Source organism: Hemitrygon akajei, chromosome 27 (genome assembly GCF_048418815.1).
Source record: "Hemitrygon akajei chromosome 27, sHemAka1.3, whole genome shotgun sequence".
Lineage (NCBI taxonomy): Eukaryota > Metazoa > Chordata > Chondrichthyes > Myliobatiformes > Dasyatidae > Hemitrygon > Hemitrygon akajei.
Window position 1 is genome coordinate 15,435,288 of NC_133150.1, and position 18,103 is coordinate 15,453,390.

Sequence of the window (18,103 nt, forward strand, 5' to 3'; positions counted from 1 at the left end):
GATTGGGAAAACAAGGCCAGTACTGGACTTCAAGATGAACTTGTCTCATAGAAACATTCTGAATGTTAAACGGCCTGAACAGGTTAGATATGGCAAAGTTATTTCCCATGGTTGGGGAGTCTATGACAGGAGCGCATGACTTCAGGATTGAAGGACGCCCATTTAGAAGAGAAATGTGGAGAAATTACTTTAGTCAGAGGGTGGTAAATCTGTGAAATTTGTTGTCACGAGTGGCTGTGGAGGCCAAGTCATTGGATGTGTTTAAGGCAGAGATAGATAGATTCTTGATTAGCCAGGGCATCAAAAGGTATGGGGAGAGGCAGGGGAGTGGGGATGACTGGAAGAATTGGATAAGCCCATGATTGAATGGTGGAGCAGACTTGATGGGCTGAATGGCCTACTTCTGCTCCTATATCTTATGGTCTAGGTTTCCCTAAAGGTTTATTTGCAAGCTGAGTCAGGGATAAGGGAGGCAAAAGCAATGTTAGCATTTTGAGAGGACTAGAATATAAAAGCAAGGATGTAATGTGGCATCTTTATAAGGTATTAGTCAGACAGCACTTGGAGTAATGTGAGTAAATTTTGATCCCTTATCTAAGAAAGGATGTGCTGGGATTGGAGAAGGTCCAGAGGAAGTTCATGCAAAGGATCCCAGGAATGAAAGGTTAAAGAATGAGGAGTGTTTGATGGCTCTGGGCTTGTACTTGCTGAAGTTTAGTAGATTGAGGGGAGATCTACTTGAAATCTATTGAATATTGAAAGGCCTAGATTGTGTGGTTGTGGGGATCATATTTCCTGTAGTGAGGGAATCTAGGACCAGAGAGCACTACCTCAAAATAGAAGAACGTCCCTTTAGAACAGAAATGAGGAAGAATTTCTTTAGCAAGAGGGTGGTGAAGCTGTGAAATTCATCGCCACAGATGGTTGTGAAGGCCAAGTCACTGGGTGTGCTTAATGTGGAAGATGATAGGTTCTTAGTTAGTCAGGGGATCAAAGGTTATAGGGAAAAGGCAAGAGAATGGGATTGAGAAGGATAATAAATTGGCCATGATGGAATGGTGGAGCAGACACGATAGGCCAAGTGGCCTAATTCTGCTCCTATGGGGTTGTAGTTTTGCTCCCCATAGGGTCAAGACAAGTGATTTTCTCCCCCACATTATGGGCATCAATGAATTACCTTTGACTGGGTAACTTGTAAAACAAGTACCCTATTTCTCAAGTGTTTACTAATGCCCAGGATAATCTTTTCCCCATGAGTTTTATGAAAAGAATATTTCCGATGGCACAAGAATAGTGCTACTGCCTGTGTGGAGAGTCCACCTTCTCCTTGTGATTACATGGTTTCTTCCAGATGCTCTGATATCTCTACATATGCCACAAACATGCTCACTGGTAGGTTATAGCCACCCACCCTCATCTGGTGTAGGTGGTTGCAGGAGAATCCAGGGTAGATTATGGGGTAGTGTGGCAAATGGGATTATTATAAATAGGTTCTTAATAGCGGCATGAAGGTCCTGTTCCCATATTGTGATAAGGAATGAAAGAGTTAAAACATATGTAATACATGATTACTGGAAGCTTTGCTACTGACATAATGCAAGGGAAACTGTGTTCAAGCAGTCCTGAATTGTTCATCTTTACTGTGGTGGAGATTTTGATCCAGCCACAATGATAACCTAAACTAAACATATATGATGACACTTCTGCATGCTTTTCCTCACACAGCATTCAGCAAACACACAACAATTGCTGTTTACTCTTTGAAATGAAGAATATCACGGCACGTTGTACTTTACGTTGCACAACCTGTCACAGATCTATATCATTGGAATAGGATTTCATGCAAATCAAAGAGCATAATGATTAACTGAAGGACAGTCTCAGAAATGGAATGATCGTTACAGCTATTTGGTGTGATGGCCCATAGGAAAGTTTGTCCTTCTCTCATTGCTGAACCAAATTAACGGCTCCACATAGCACCATTTTATTTCATCACATTCCAAAAAATTTTTCAATTGAGACCACAATATGGAAGTTTGTTTACAAGTCCAGTTTTCCAGTAATTCCAGGTCGTTGACTGAATTGCTCCATGTTGACTTCCATTTCTTGCAAGAGGGCGTGAACATCATTTGTATTCAACTTTCTTGTACAATTATATATGCTACATACAGCTGCAACTCTGCATTTTGATGGCATTACGTTTTAAGATTCATTATGAATGGGATGGTGAAGTTTATATTACTAACTGACATTTATTTATCTCATGTACTTTGAAACATACAGTGGAATACATTGTTTGCGTTAACAGCCCGCATGCCAATGATGTTCTGGGACAGCTCACAAGAGTTGCCACACTTTCTGGAGCCAACAAAGCATGCCCATACTGTTCCACAGAACAACAACAAATAACATCAACAGTAACAGCAAAACAAGCCTTTTTCCCATACCTCCCACACACACACACAGCTGGGTCTCAAACCCTAGGACAGTCTGCCTCCAGTTCTCACCCCCAGATTCTCAGACTTGCAGATATCAGGCCTCCAAATCTGGACCACCCCAGGACAGCAATTGTAGGTTTGACCTTTTCCCTTCGACTTCTAGACTGACCAAACCACTGACCTCGGTGACCTGGACCCTCATGGCTCTTTTGGGCCATGGTGTCATCCATGCAGAACACAACACACCATGAACTGCGTATGGCCTGGGAAGAGCAAGACATAGTCCTGGACCAAGGTGGTGGGAAGTGTGCTGAAAAGAGCAATAGACAGCACTGAGTTTGCTTCAGTCATTGCACGTTTCAGTGAGAAAAAACTGACCAGAATCTGAAACTACGGAATGAAACATCTGCCTGCAACCACAAATTTTCACATGATAAGTCTCCTGGAAAAGTTTAAAAGGCAGCTCAATAAATAAGGAAAGATTTAAAAAATAGAACTGCAGATGAGGGAAATGTAAATCAAATGCTGGAAATACTCAGCAGGTCAGGCCAATATCGATGAACGAAAGAGTCAGTGTTCCAGGTCAGAGACATACTGGCAAAACTAAAAATGAAATGAAATCAGTGTGTGAGGCTTGCAACCCCACAGATCGACAAACTTCTACTGCCTTCTGTTCAGCTGTAATGGGAGGTCTTGGACCTTGAAATGATAAGTCTGCATCACTTTCCACAGATGCAACAGAACATCAAATGTGAATTCTAATGAGGCTTTATAAGGCATTGGTCAGTCTACACTTGGAATATTGTGAGTGTTTTTGGGCCCCTTTTCTAAGAAAGGATGTAATGGCATTGGAGAGGGTCCAGAGGAGGATCACGAGAATTATCCCAGGAATTAAAGGGTTAATGTATAAGGAGCATTTGATGGTTTTGGGCCTGTGCTTGCTGGATCTTAGAAGAATTGGGGGTCAGGGTGGTTCTCATTGAAATCTACTGAACAATGAAAGGCCTACAAGAAGTGGATGTGGGTATGATGTTCCCTATAGTGGAGGAGCCTAGAATCAGAGGGCATAGAACAGAAAAACATCCTCCTAGAACAGAGATGAGAATGAATTCCTTTAGCCAGAGATTGGTGAATATGTGGAATTCATTGCTATGGATAGCTGTGGAGGCCATGTCATTGAGTATACTTAAAGTGGAGGTTGATAGTTTGGTGATTAATAAGGACATCAAAGGTTGCAGGGCGAAGGCAAGAGAACAAGATTGAGAGGAATAACATCCAACCATGACGGAATTGTGGAGAAGATTCAATGGGCTGAATGGCCTAATTTTTTTTCCTATGTCTTATGGTTTTATTTATTAATAATGATTAATTTTGCTCTCCCAATAATAATAAAGCAAAGTCTTTGTGCACTGGTACCACAAGATAAAAAAGGTATTATTTTTGGTTTTAGGATATTCGACCAGGTGATGTAGCCAGTAAACGGAGCCTCTGGGAGAACAAAGCTGATTCCGTAGAAAAGGTAATGAAATCAAAATTCCATTGAAGTACCACATGCATCTATGTTTCAGATATCCATTGTTGGTGAAGTAATAGTGAACACTTCTACAGTAGATCATTACATCCTGATATTTAAAACCTCTGTCAATATTCTTTGGCCTGCAGTCATTGAAAAGGTAAACTGGTTTCATAAATTTACTCCCAAGAAATATATTTCATAATATCCATTGTATGTTATAATTCAAATGAAGGATTGTTGATGAGAAATACGATAAAAAGCAACTTCGGAAATACAGGAGCAAGTTTAATTGTGTGTAATTAAGATACAGGGAATATAGAATAAATACTTTGAATGCTTTGCTTATGAATATTTGTGGAAGTGAAATGTGTAGGACAGAATATATAGGAGAAAAGTGTAAAAACGGAATTATTCTAAAAAAATCTGGAAAATGTACAGAATGATGTAAAGAAATAAATAAGGGAGAGAATATAACGGTGCCACATCAATGTTCTTCCCTACGCTCTTTTAATATGCAGAATTTCTAACTGGAGTTGGATAATTGATGTTCTGATACTTTCATTCATGCAATATATTTATAGTACAGTTAAATTTGATTGTAATAATGAAATAAAAATCATTTAAATTGCATCATCATTGATTATTGCAATATAGCCAGAGATTTTAGTGGTGGTATTTGCAACAAGCCATGATTACATGAAAAGGTAACAGTATTATGCAGATATTTTGTAAATAGATTGTGTGAAAACTGTTTGATGAGAAAGGCTTGTTGGAGGAGTATGTATAGCACAGCAGAAGGGATAGAAAACAAGTTTCTCCAATAAGATCATGAAGTTAAAACAGGTGGGAACAATACAGAACAAGTAAAAAGTAGCATGGATCTGCCATTCATTGTTAATACTTTGTAAAATTAAACAGAACAATTGAAAGCTTCCAGTAGTGTCTTTATGCCTGTGCTAATTTCTACAGGTTTAAACTGGAATGGCAAAAAGAAATGACCACAATGTTTAAGTTCCCATAGAGAATGCTTCTAACTAATGATATACTACTTCTGGAGCCATGCTAGCTTTCAAATTGTGCAGATATAAATACAAGTAACCTGAAGCAATTTGTCAGTGATTAAGTTGGGATGGAACGGGCAGGTACTTGTTTAAGTTCTTCCTTTCTCTAGCATTTTCATTGCTTTTAGGGGTGGCAAGGAGTGGAACTATTTTTCTGTAATGTAGGTAATGCGCCTACCAGCTAAAAACTGGACCCAAATAAGGCAAGGCAAGCGTATTTTTATAGCACTTTAACAAACACGAGGCAATTCAAAGTGCTTTACGTCGAGCAAAATATAAAAATCAAACATCAGACAATATAAAAAAGAATAAAATCACACAAAAATAGATACGATAACTAGATTTAAAATGGAATGAAAGTTACAGTGCAGGAGGTTCTAATTAAAAGCAACTGTGAAAAGTTTTAAACTTTGATTTAAAAATTAGATCATAGAGCAGTACAGCAAACTATCAGGCCCTTTGGCCTACGATGTTGTGTCAAACTGACTAAATTGGTCAGCAAGTGCCTAACTGAGCTAAGCCGTTTTGACTAAATGATGTCCGTATCCTTCCATTTCCAGCAAATTCACGTGCCTGTCCAAGAGCCTCTTGAATATCTTTATTGTATTTGCCACCACTGCCACACCTGACAGCACATCCCAACCATCCACCACTCTGCGTGAAGAAACTTGCCCCGGACATTTCCTTTGAAGTCCATCGCCTCCTTTACTGCCAGGATGAGGCCACACTCAGATTGGAGGAGCAACACCTCACATTCTGTCTGGGTAGCCTCTAACATCTGGTCATTTCACCAACATGCACTTCCCTTTTTTTTCCCCATTCCCCATCTGGTTCCCCTCCCTCCATTTCTCTTCTCCTCACCTTGCGATCACCTCCACTTGTTGCCCCCCCCCATTCCCTTTCTCTCATGCCATAACTGTCCTCTCCTATCATATGTCTCCTTCTTCATCTTTTTACCTCAGCTACTTATCATTTCCCAGCTTATTACTTCATCCCCCTCCTCCATCCATTCATCTACCCCCTCATCTAGTTTCAGATATCACCTGCCTACTTGTATTCCTTTCCACCCCACTCCACTGCCACCACCTTATTCCCCCTTCCTTTCCAATCCTAATGAAGGGTCTCGGCCCAAAATGTCAATGGTTTAATCCCCTCCATAGATGTTGCCTGACCTGCTGAGATCCTCGTATTCCGTGTCTGTTCTTCGAGATTTTTCAACATCTTGGCAGTGTGGAGGATCAGAGGGATCTTGGGGTCTGAGTCCATAGGACATTCAAAGCTGCTACTGTGCTCAGTTCTGGTCGCCTCACTATAGGAAGGATGTGGAAACCATAGAAAGGGTGCAGAGGAGATTTACAAGGATGTTGCCTGGATTGGGGAGCATGCCTTATGAGAATAGGTTGAGTGAACTCGCCTTTTTTTCTTGGAGTGACAGAGGATGAGGGGTGACCTGATAGAGGTGTATAAGATGTTGAGAGGCATGGACCATGTGGATAGTCAGAGGCTTTTTTCCTAGGACTGAAATGGCTAGCACAAGAGAACATAGTTTCAAGGTGCTTGGAAGTAGGTATAGAGGAGATGTCAGGGGTAAGATTTTTACGCAGAGAGTGGTGAGTGCATGGAATGGGCTTTTGGCAACAGTGTGGAGGCAGATACGATAGGATCTTTTAAGAGACACCTGGACAGGTATATGGAGCTCAAACAGCTATGGGTAACCCTAGGTCATTTCTCAGGTAAGGGTATGTTTGGCACAGCTTTGTGGGCCGAAGGGTTTGTATTGTGCTGTAGGCTTTCTATGTTTCTACCTTTCTATCTGCAGAATCTCTTACATTTATAACTAGTCAATGTTTCAGGTTGGGCACCAGGACCCTGGTAAAGAATCATTGACCCAAACTTTTGGTTAATTTTCTCTTTACATGAAATCTACTGGATCAGGAGAGATCTTCTATTATTTGGGTTTGTTAAAGAAATTCTTTGCTAATGTCACCTACTTTGGTGGTGGTGGTGGTTATTGAATGTGCTATATTCTGCATCTGAACTTTGGTTCCAGTGGTTTGGATTTCACATGCAGATCACAGTCATTCCATATGGATTGTGTGAATGTCCATTTACAGATTTTATATATTACAAATTAAGTTAATGTTCGGTAATGGTAGGTCATCTAACTCAGCTTCCTAAGTACTGTATACTGAAATAATTTTCCCATTGTTTCTGGATTCTAGTGGAAAATGACTTTCAGATTGTATACTGTATACATTCTCTGATATTAAGTTGAACTACTGAATACTGAATGGGACCCTGGCCCCATTTTCTGAAGCACGATTCCTGGAGCTCTTGTTAATCTGATATTGTCCACTCAGGTAGGCTGGTTTTGTCAAGCACCCTACCTGAGTGGTGACTCCCTCCAGATGATTTTGATAAACACTTGTTAGATTCCTTGTCAAATTGAAGCTAATTGCTTTTATGATCCATAACATGTTTTCCAATTATTTTTGAGCAGAAAATTGTCTGCTTATTTACACATTTTATATAATATGTATTCTTTGTACATTATGTACAGCTTTTCTTCAGCAACACAGCATGTATCCCAAGGCTTGGGTGGACCTTAGCCTGATTGGCTATTGCTAAAATCTGATCCCATGGGAATGCATAATGCTTGGCTCAACTTCAAGGGTACATGACATTACACTGTTGGATGCCAAACGTGAGATTAGACAATAACAAGTAGTAACAGTGCAAGTTATTTCTAAAAAAACAAGGTTTTTTTCCCCCCAGTGACTCATCTTTATAAATAGTATGTAATGTGAAGGCTTTCATGTGAATAATATTAATATTTACTCTTTGGTAGTTAAGCACAAATCTGTTAATGCCAAATGCACAGTTCATTGAACATTATTTCAAAACATTACAAAATAACAAATTAATAGCAACAGTAGGCTTTACGGATGGCTTTTAATTTGTTACCACCTTGACTGATCCCAGGTTTCAAGTCCACCTTCCCACCGATTCTTCAACATTCTGACTTGACAATTTTTGAGTTATACTAACAAAACTTGAACAAAAATATGCATATCATAGTTTAATTCACTCTTATCACTTCGCTTGCTGAAGGTTACCGTAAAGAGTTTCCCAAGAAAACAGACAACCAACAAGACCTTTAGGCAAGTTGATACATTCGCCTGGATTTGAGCTTAGTGCTGAAGTCACAATGCTAATAGTGATTGTGAAAAAAAAAACTATCCATCATGATCCAGCAACCATTATGCATGAACTTGTATTTTTCTGACGTAATTTGCTGTCAGGTGTCAACCTGTCTGGCAGTCTTAGCATGAGCCGCCATATACATCTTATCGGAGCACAGTGTTATAGTTACTAAAAGGAAACATGAGAGATGTTTAAAGATAGCTTTTTTTCACATTGGCTTGTGTAAAACAAACTGTTCAGTACAGGAGTTGAAATGTTATGTGCAAGTTGTATGAAACATTGCTGAGGCCTAATTTGGAGTATTGTGTGCAGAGCTAGTCATCTACCTAGATATCAATAAGATTGAAAAGGTACAGAGAAATCTTACAATTTGGCAGGACTTGATGACCTAAGTTAAAGGGAAATGTTGAATAGGTCAGGACTTTATTCCCTGGAGGGTAGAAGAATGAGGGGAGATTTGACAAAAGTGAACAAAATTATGAGGGGAATATGCAAGCAGGCCTTTCCACTGAGGTTGGATGAGACTAGAACAAGAGGTCATGGATTAAAGGTGAAAGTGGAAATGTTTAAGGGGAACTTAAAGGGAAACTTCTTCATTCAGAGTGTTGTGACAGTGTGGAATGGGCTGTCAGCAAATGTGGTGGATTATAACAATAAAGAGGTTTGGATAGATACATTGATGGGAGGAGTATGGAGGGTTGTTGTCTAGGTTCAGATCAATGGAACTAGACAGAATAATAATTTGGAAAGTACTAGATGGGCTGAAGAGTTGATTCTGTGCTGTAATGCTTTAAGACTCTGTGAAATGCAACTGACAAGCAAGAGAATATCTACAGATGTTGGAAATCCAAGCAACACACTCAAAATATTGCAGGAACTCAGCAGGCCAGGCAGTGTCTATGGAAAAAAAGTACAGATGACATTTTGGCCCAGCATTTTGTGTGATCTGCTTGGTTGCAAATGTATTAAACCTACTGCATTTCAAAATGGTGATTAGAACAAAGGTACGGTTTGTGGAGGAAGCCAAATTATCAAACTATTGAAATAAAAAGTACAACCCCAAGTACAAAATTATTTATAATCTTATGATTTGTTATCACTGTAAAACTTCATATACTATAAATTACAAAATAACTAGTACAAAAAGGAATAATGAGACTGTTAATGTGTTTGTCAGACCATTCAGAAACCTGATGGTGGAGGAGGACGAAGATATTTCTGAATCATTGACTATGAGTCATCAAGCTCCTGTGCTTCCTCCCTGATGAAAGTAATGAGAAAAGGACATGTACTGAGTGATTGGGTTCTTAATGATGGATACCACATCTTGAGGTATTGCCTCTTGAAGATATCCTCTGGTGGGGAGGGCTGTACCCATGATGGTGCTGACTGAGCCTACAACCCTCAGTATCCTCTTACGATTCTGTGCATTGACACCTCCATATCAGACTGTAACAAACCAGTCCGAATGCCCTCTACTGTACACCTGTAGAAATGTGTTAAAGTTTTTGGTGACATACTTAATCTTTTCAAACTCCTAACGAAGTAGAGCCTGTCACAGTTGTGAGTAGTTCTGTGCCTAAGAAAGGATATGTTGGCATTGGAGAGGGTCAAGAGGAAGTTCATAAGAATTATCCTGAGAATGAAAGGGTTAATGGGTGAGGACCATTTGATGGCTCTGGGCCTATACTTGCTGGAGTTTAGAAGGATGGGCGGGGGGGGGGGGCAGAATCTCATTGAAACCTATGAAAATTTGAAAGGCCTAGATAGAGCAGACATGAAGAGGATGTTTCCTATAGTAGGGGAGTCTAGGACCATAAGGCACAACCTAGGAATAGAAGAATGTTCCTTTAAAACAGAGATGAGGAGGAATTTCTTTAACCAGAGGGTGGTGGATCTGTGGAATCTATTGCCACAGATGGCTGTGAAGAGGTGAAAGAGCTGCAAAGTCGATAGGTGAAAGAGATAAAGGGCTGGAGAAGTGAGAATCTGCCCTGTATCTTCTTCATCCAGCTCCCTCCTTCTCCAGCCCTTCATCTTTTTCACCTATCAACTTCCTAGATCTTTACTTCATCCCTCCCCCTCTCACGGTTTTACTTATCACCTGCCACATTGTATTTCTTCCTCTCTTGCTTTAACTTCTCATCTTTTTTTCCCAGTCCTGATGAAGGATCTCAGCCTGAAACGTTGACTGTTTACTCTTTTCCATTGATGTTGCCCAGCCTGCTGAGTTCCTCCAGCATTTAGTATTGCTTAGATTTCCAGCATCTGCAGATTTTCTCGTCTCTCTCATTAACAAGCCGTTTTTGCCCGCAGAACTGCCACTCACTGGATCTTGTTTTTTGTTTCTCACACCATTCCCTGTAAACTCCAGAGACTGTTACATGTGAAAATCCTAGGAGATAAGCGGTTTCTGAGATACCCAAATCACCCCCTCTGTCATCAACAATAATTCCACACTCAAAGTCACTTAGATCACATTTCTTCCCCATTCTGATTTTTGGTCTGAACACAACTAAACCTCTTGACCAAGTCAGCATGCTTTCATGCATTGAGCTACTGCCACATGATGGGCTGACTAGACTTTGGCATTACTGTGCAGGTTTACAAGTGTATCTGATAAAGAAGCCACTGATTGCAGCCAAGAAGGTCCATGAGAAGATAACTGAACACTGATAGCTTGATTATGAGCAGCTGCTGCAGTTTGCACGTGTGCATATCCTGATCAGCAGGGTACTTGGCCCAAGTCATACAAGAACAGCCTATAGAACTGTGCCAGAATTTGAACTGCTGCCTCAGAACTCCACTGACCCAGAATTAAAACAGATCTCCCATACCATCTGGACGGCGTCTTCACATTCCCCTGTTATCAAGCAGCTTTCCTTCCCTCATTCCAAAGCAAATGCACACATTAAACCAGGTATTTGTATAAGTGTTATGTAAATATCTAACACTTATAACGAGGCACTGATTTAAATTAAACATGCATCAATATCATTGTATGTGATATGTTAAACACACAGCACTTTACCCATGTTTTAATTTTGTGTTCATTGATCAATTATTTATTAGCTGCCTAAAGCAATAGAAGTTAATGAAGTGAAAAAAAGATGTATTCCAATAATGAAAGGGGCACATGCAAAGCACAGAATTTGAATTGAATTGACTTTATTTCTTACATCCTTCACATACATGAGGAGTAAAAATCTTTAAGTTATGTCTCCATCTAAATGTGCAATCATAGTAATTTATAATAAATAGAACAGTCAATGTAACAGAAATACACTCAAATCAGCGTGCGTTAATCAGTCTGATGGCCTGGTGGAAGAAGCTGTCCTGAATCCTGTTGGCCCGTTTCCTGGGCAGTAGCAGCTGGAACAGTTTGTGGTTGGGGTGACTCAGGTCCCCAATGATTCTTCCTGCCCTTTTCCACACCTGTCTTCGTAAATGTCCTGAATCATGGGAAGTTCACAACTACAGATACGCAGTGCTGTCTGCACCACTCTCTGTAGAGTCCTGCGATAAAGGGGGGGGGGTACAGTTTCCATACTAGGCAATGATGCAGCCAGTCAGGATGCTCTCAATTGGGCTCCTGTAGAAAGTTCTTGGGATTTGGGGGCCTATACCAAACTTTCTCAACCATCTGAGGTGAAAGAGGCCCTGTTGTGCCTTTTTCACCACACGGCCGTTGTGTACAGACCACGTGAGGTCCTCGGTGATGTGAATGCTGAGGAACTTAAAGCTGTTTACCCTCTCATCCCCAGATCCATTGATGTCAATAGGGGTTAGCCAGTCTCCATTATGATATAATAACATAATTCTGTTCCAGCTTTGTATTCTGCTAACATTTTCTCCATTGTAATTGAAAGCTAATTACTTAGACAAAGATTTGACACTCATAGGGCTATGACCTTGTCTCAATTTTTTTGATTTTGAGCGTAGAGAACTTCAACATCTTTGGATGCTCTGGAATATTGAAGTTAAAAGGCTAGTTGAACAAAATCTCTTCTTTATGTTGTAGTGTTTATTCCTAAAGACAATATTGCAATCAAATAATGAACAAAAATGCATGGTAAAGGTTTTTTATTATTTTCCTGCAAAGGACTAAGCTACACCCAAGTTTAAGCATTCATTTCAAAAGGACTAGAATACGAAAGCTTGGATGTAATGCTGAGGCACAACCTCATAATTAAAGGATGTCCATTTAGAACAGAGATGAGGAAAAATTTCCTAAGCCTGATGGTAGTGAATCTGTGGAATTCATTGCCACAGACAGCTCTGAAGGCCAAAGCACTGGGTATATTTAAAGTGGATTTTGATAGGTTCCTGATTAATCAAGGTGTTAAAGGAAATGGGGAGAAGATAAGAGAATGGGGTTAAGAGGGATAATAAGTCAGCCATGATGGAATGGTAGAGAAGACTCATTGGGCTGTATGGCCTAATTCTGCTCCTATGTCTTGTGACGTTATGGTTAATGCATTGGCTGAATGTCAGGAGTCAGAAATAATGTGGGGGCATGGCAGTGTTTGTGACCTTTGCTTATTTTAGGTAATGACACTCCATAATTTTGGCTGCACTACTGTGCACAGTGGCAATGCACATTGTAGTCAATTGGCTGATTTGTTATGAGTCACTGTCTTCAGCCATCATGTGCAACTTTGCTAGTTAATGATATATAACATGTGCAGTAAGGAACCAGGAAGAATGCCAACTGTTCCATCTGTCAATAACCATGAGGCAAATGTTAAAACCTTTGATGCCTGTGGTCATTCCAAAGACCACATCAAAAAACACATAACAAACTGGTATACAAGGGCACAAACCTTTTCTATAATCTGAAAAGTAACAACAAAATTTACATCATTCTGCTGATAACTTTTAAAGAAATGTTTAACGCACTTACTTGCTGTTCCTTCATCTGCTCCCTTAAAACAAGTGCTAACACATTTAATTTAACTTTAGATTCTGATGAAGGGTCTCAGCCTAAAACATTGACTGTTTAATGCTTTCTATAGCCTGACATGCTAAGTTCCTCCAGCATTTTGTATGTGTCATTTTAACTTGTCTAGAAACCTGTATAGTAATTTAAAGGTTATATTATATCTCTGATTTTCCCAGAAGACATCAGGTTTTGATGAAAGGAAGAACAATTTATAATTTAATGGCCATTTTGTGGTATTTTGGATCAAAATAATGGCTTGCATATTAAATTCTGAGCATTCTAGAGACTAGTAAAGCATGAACCTCCAAGGAGCTCGATGTTTAGCAGTACAATTTCAATATCGGTCTAACCTAGATATTCAATCAAACTAAATTTCCAAATTGAGTACACTGGACAGTCACTGTTAAATTGTAGTGATAATTTTGTGCCCCGGGTATCCCCTACATTGAAGTTCCAGTTGCTTAAGCCATCAGCATTTAGCACCGGATACCATTCCCATGAATTCCTCATGCTTGTTTCTGAAAGCACAGCTTGAGCAGCTGGAAAGATGCCTGCTCATGTTTTTGTAACAATTTTAACCTGAAGGTCAGAGAACAGGAGGCAGCGGTTAGAAAAATTGCATCTACCTTCTGTCAATTTAGACAAGCATAATGTTATCTCTGCAGCTCTCATCAGCAGGTAAAATTGCTAGCCAAGGTTTTTGCCTACCATCCATAGCTGTTGAAGAAAAAATGACTGAGCATATATAAATGCAGTAAAATATTAAATGTTTTAAAGTAACTACCTCAGATATCTTTTAATATGCACTTTCTAGAATATTTTGTAGCTAACTCATGTCATTTCAACCCATCTCCTTTGGCAAATAAAGTGATTAAATACACAACCAGTCAGTCTGATGTACTGCTAGAACCATACGTAATGATGAGATGTAATTGGACACAGTGTCGATGGTTCTATATATGTTGCTGATTAGACCACACAGTCAGACATTAGCAGGCAATTCCTGTCTGCCTTAGTTCAGTTTCCAGACTGGGATTCTTGTCACCAACTTTCAACCTGTCACTGTAGCACAATACCTAATAAGGAGGCATCCCTTCAAAGCCCCGAGGTTGATAGATAGGAACTGAGAAGGCAAAGAAACAAAAAAGATGCAAAAATACTTCCAACATTGTCCCAAAAGCCACTGTCATGGGTTTTTAACTTGCTTTTCTCTCATGTTACAATACTCTTTATATAATTAATCAATATTGAACAACCCCATTGATCTGATGGTTCCCAATCAAACATTAAATGGCTGCTTTAAAACATTGAGGGCAATCCCAAAATGCAATTCAGTTAATACCACATATTGTTCTAGGTCCATACTGGTTGCTAGAAAAACAGAAACTTTGATAATAAGGATTTTATCCCTGTAAATATCCCTTGTGCATTTCAGTATCATAAAATGCTAGTTTTGTCTTACATCCCACAACACACCATCCATCTTAAATTTAGAGAATAAAAACACAAAATGCTGGCAGAACTCAGCAGGCCAGACAGCATCTATGGGAGGAGGTCATGTCAGTACCTCCTCCCATAGATGCTGTCTGACCTACTGAGTTCTGCCAGCATTTTGTGTTTTTATTTATTTCCAGCATCTGCAGATTCACTCGTGTTGCCTTTAATTTTAGAGAATGTGGCTGAATAATTTCAGACTTCTTCCAAAAATATTAGGTAGTATGATCATTCATTTTCAAATTAAAGTAAAAATAATCCTTGGACTAACAATCTTGTTTGAAGGATTATTTTCTCTTGAATTTGTCATCTGAAGAAACATAGTAATATGCATTTCATCATAAAACAATATCAGTTAACAATTCTAAAGATAGTAGCTTGTTTTACTCATCCCTACAAACTGAAACAAGGTAGTTGAATTTCTGTGCTTTATTTTGTGGAGTAGAATATCTACCATTTGCAACATAACTGACATGAGAATGAAAATGGTAAGTATTGCACCAAAAAGTTAACTTAATCCTTTTTGTTGCGAATTAGAAAAAGTTGCAGGATCACCAGTCTTTCAGCAAGAACAACAATCAAAGTAAGACAAAGGCCTCTTTCATTTATATATGGCCTGCCTTACCATCTGGCTGTTTAGAGCTTTGTGACTAACGGATGTCTGGCCTGGGGATTTCTTGTGGCTGCATACAATATTATGACATGTGTTTAAGAATTTAATATTTGTATGTGACCTGGTGCACACAATGTTTTGGCTTCTCCTCTTTGCAAGTTCTCAATCAAAAATGCTAGAAAATAACAAATCAAGCAGGCCTGTAGAGAGATAAACAATGACCTTTCATCAAAACAAGGAAACATTAAATGAAGACATAGGGGCAGAATTTGACCTCTCGGCTCATTGATCCTGCTCCACCATTCTATCAAGGCTAATTTATTATTCCCACAATCCCATCTCTTGCCTTCTTCCCGTAACTTTTGACACCCTGGTTAAGTTTTAAGTCACATCTCTGTCCCCAGTTCTGATGAAAGGTTATTGATCAAAGGCACACATTTCATCTCTGTTGCCAAAGTTGCTGCTAGGTCTGTTAATTTCCAGCATTTCTGATTTGTAGAATGTGCAAGGTTTCTTTTTTAGGTGATGCGAAATTCTCTGGTGGCACATCAACTTATCAAATGGAACATTAACCAGACATCTTGTATTCAATTAGTGGAGGCTAACAAAATGAAAAGGAAGAATCTCTCTGCTGGTAAAGAATCTTATGTGAGATATTCGTGCAATCCCATCTCAGTTTTTTGAGGATTTACAACATGAAATTCTAGCATATCAAGCAGTCTCACTGGATGAGGCTGCTATAACTACTGACCAGTGAAACAACTGCTCTTTTCAATAAACATTTCATTGACGCAGTTGAACTTCCTATAAACATATGCCAAAAATTGCTTGATAAACTTGTCCAAAGTGCAACGGAAATAAGAAAATGGTCCCTCCTTCATCTCAAATGAGCACCAAAACATGCTTTGTTCAATGTTTAATGCAACCCAAAAATCAATAGCAAATATAAATAAAACAGGGATTTATTTTTTCTTTTCTATAGCAGTACTGTACCAAATTTAAGGTTTCAAACTTCACCAAGTGCTAAGTGAATTACAAGCTCCAAAATTTTGCACCAGAGTTTCACATAAGACCATTTACCAGAATGGTGTAAATTGCATAAAGTGGGATTGCTGTACTTTTAAACTGCTGTTTGAGTTTACTTTGGCACCAGGATTTAGTCCTATGAGATTACTGTGCAGTTGTTGAGTGTTTAGTGTGTATATTAAGCTATTTTCTTGGTCGCTTTTGGAATTAACAATCAAAGGCACAGATAAGAGTTTGAAAGCCTTCAGAAGCAATCTGTTAAAGAATTCATGTCTAGAGTCCACTAAATTCTCAGGGTGTTTTTTGTAACCTGGGAGGAAGCAGTTTATTTTTTTTCTTCTTCTTCCTCCAACCCTCCCCCCCGGCCCCCAAATTATCTTTACCTCATTAGGGGAAAATTTAGGTTTCTCTTGTGAAGAAATCAAAGCAATATCCAGCTGGGATAAATTGTGAAAGCTCCTGACTGGCATCTAGAAATGCTGTTGTTTTTCAAATGTGAGATGCAAGCATTCTCCTTTGAAGACTTGATTGTTGAAAACCAAGAAGGCATGTGCCTGAAATTAAAGCAATTTTAGGAAAGGGAACCCAATAGCAAATTATATTTCCTTACAGCTCCCACTAAAATTGTGTGTTACTGTCTGATGTTCTCAAGCTATGGGAGAGTGTTCAAATTTATATGAAACAGGAAGCCTCTTCGTAATATGGTCATTATACATCCTACCCACATTTCCAAGAACCCATACATAAGTATGCATGATAAAGCCGTGATTTGTCTTGTGAATATGGAGCTTTCATATATATTTTCTGTTTCCATGACATGGTGTGCTATTGTACAACAGTACCATCATGAGCAATATGGGTTTCTCATTGTTAAAATATGCTAAAGTTCATCACTGTAGCTTTAAGAGGAGCACACTGTAAGCAGATTGCTTCTGGTTGGATGAGGGATTTAATAATGTTCCTTTAGAATGCATTTTCATTTTAAGTACAAATTCCTAGGAATCTTCCCACATTTGTCCATATATAAAGAATGGAAGAGAACAAATCCATTAATAAGAGATGTCATTTCACAACGAAGTGAAGATTGCACCATTTTAAAAGAGACTCTATTTCCATATTTACACATTTATCAGCTGTAGAAAATTGTCATTAAAGGCACTTGTTTCAACGTTTTGACCTTTTTAATTTTTTATTTATATTTTTACTAGGTGTAACACATCAAACTGAAAAAAGCTACAGAAATGGAGTCAAGCTAAAGCAGCAAATATAATTCACTTGAAGATGATAAATGTCTTAACACAAGCTTGATTAATTGAGCTAACTTCAATAGGAATGATTTCACAGCAAAACAATAATGTTTTAATAAAGGGTATTCAGCTACTTTTAAAACTGTTGTGTCACAGAAAAAAATGTAATTTGTTAATTAATTAAAATCAAGTTCCTGTTTAAACCATTAAGAGAGTAAATTAGGTTCAAACTTTGTAAAGTAAGATGCTTTAAATTTTGCAATTTTTATGGTTGAGAATACAATATCATGTACACTCCATTTCAATTATTTTTCTTGAAAATAAATGTTTAAATGGTAATATGTTTATTAGATTGTGGTTATTTGCTTTGCATTTAGTTTGCAAGAATCATGATTTACCAATAAGTTACATCTTAGGAACAAAATTCCTCAAGATAATTTTGCAGCACAAATTACTTCCAAACCGATAACAACTGAACGCTCGTGATTCACGTTATCCATCACATAGTGGGGTATAACTGGATTTATGGAGTCCCGCTGGAAATGTTACAAAATGTACAGTG

At 38.7% G+C, this 18,103-nt stretch overlaps 1 protein-coding gene across 3 annotated transcripts in view; it reads left to right on the forward strand.

The window, feature by feature from the left end:
* LOC140717142 (uncharacterized) overlaps positions 1–17,880 on the forward strand; it is a 165,324-nt gene extending 147,444 nt beyond the window's left edge. For 2 of the 3 annotated variants that reach the window (XM_073030404.1, XM_073030403.1), the window contains exons 10-12: positions 3,889–3,957; positions 15,193–15,238; positions 17,503–17,880. In XM_073030404.1, the coding sequence (XP_072886505.1) occupies positions 3,889–3,957; positions 15,193–15,238; positions 17,503–17,564 (177 nt within the window). In that variant the 3' untranslated portion in view covers positions 17,565–17,880. The remainder of the gene's footprint in view (positions 1–3,888; positions 3,958–15,192; positions 15,239–17,502) is intronic. The other variant, XM_073030405.1, reaches the window with a different exon arrangement.
* The last annotated feature ends 223 nt before the right edge of the window (positions 17,881–18,103 follow it).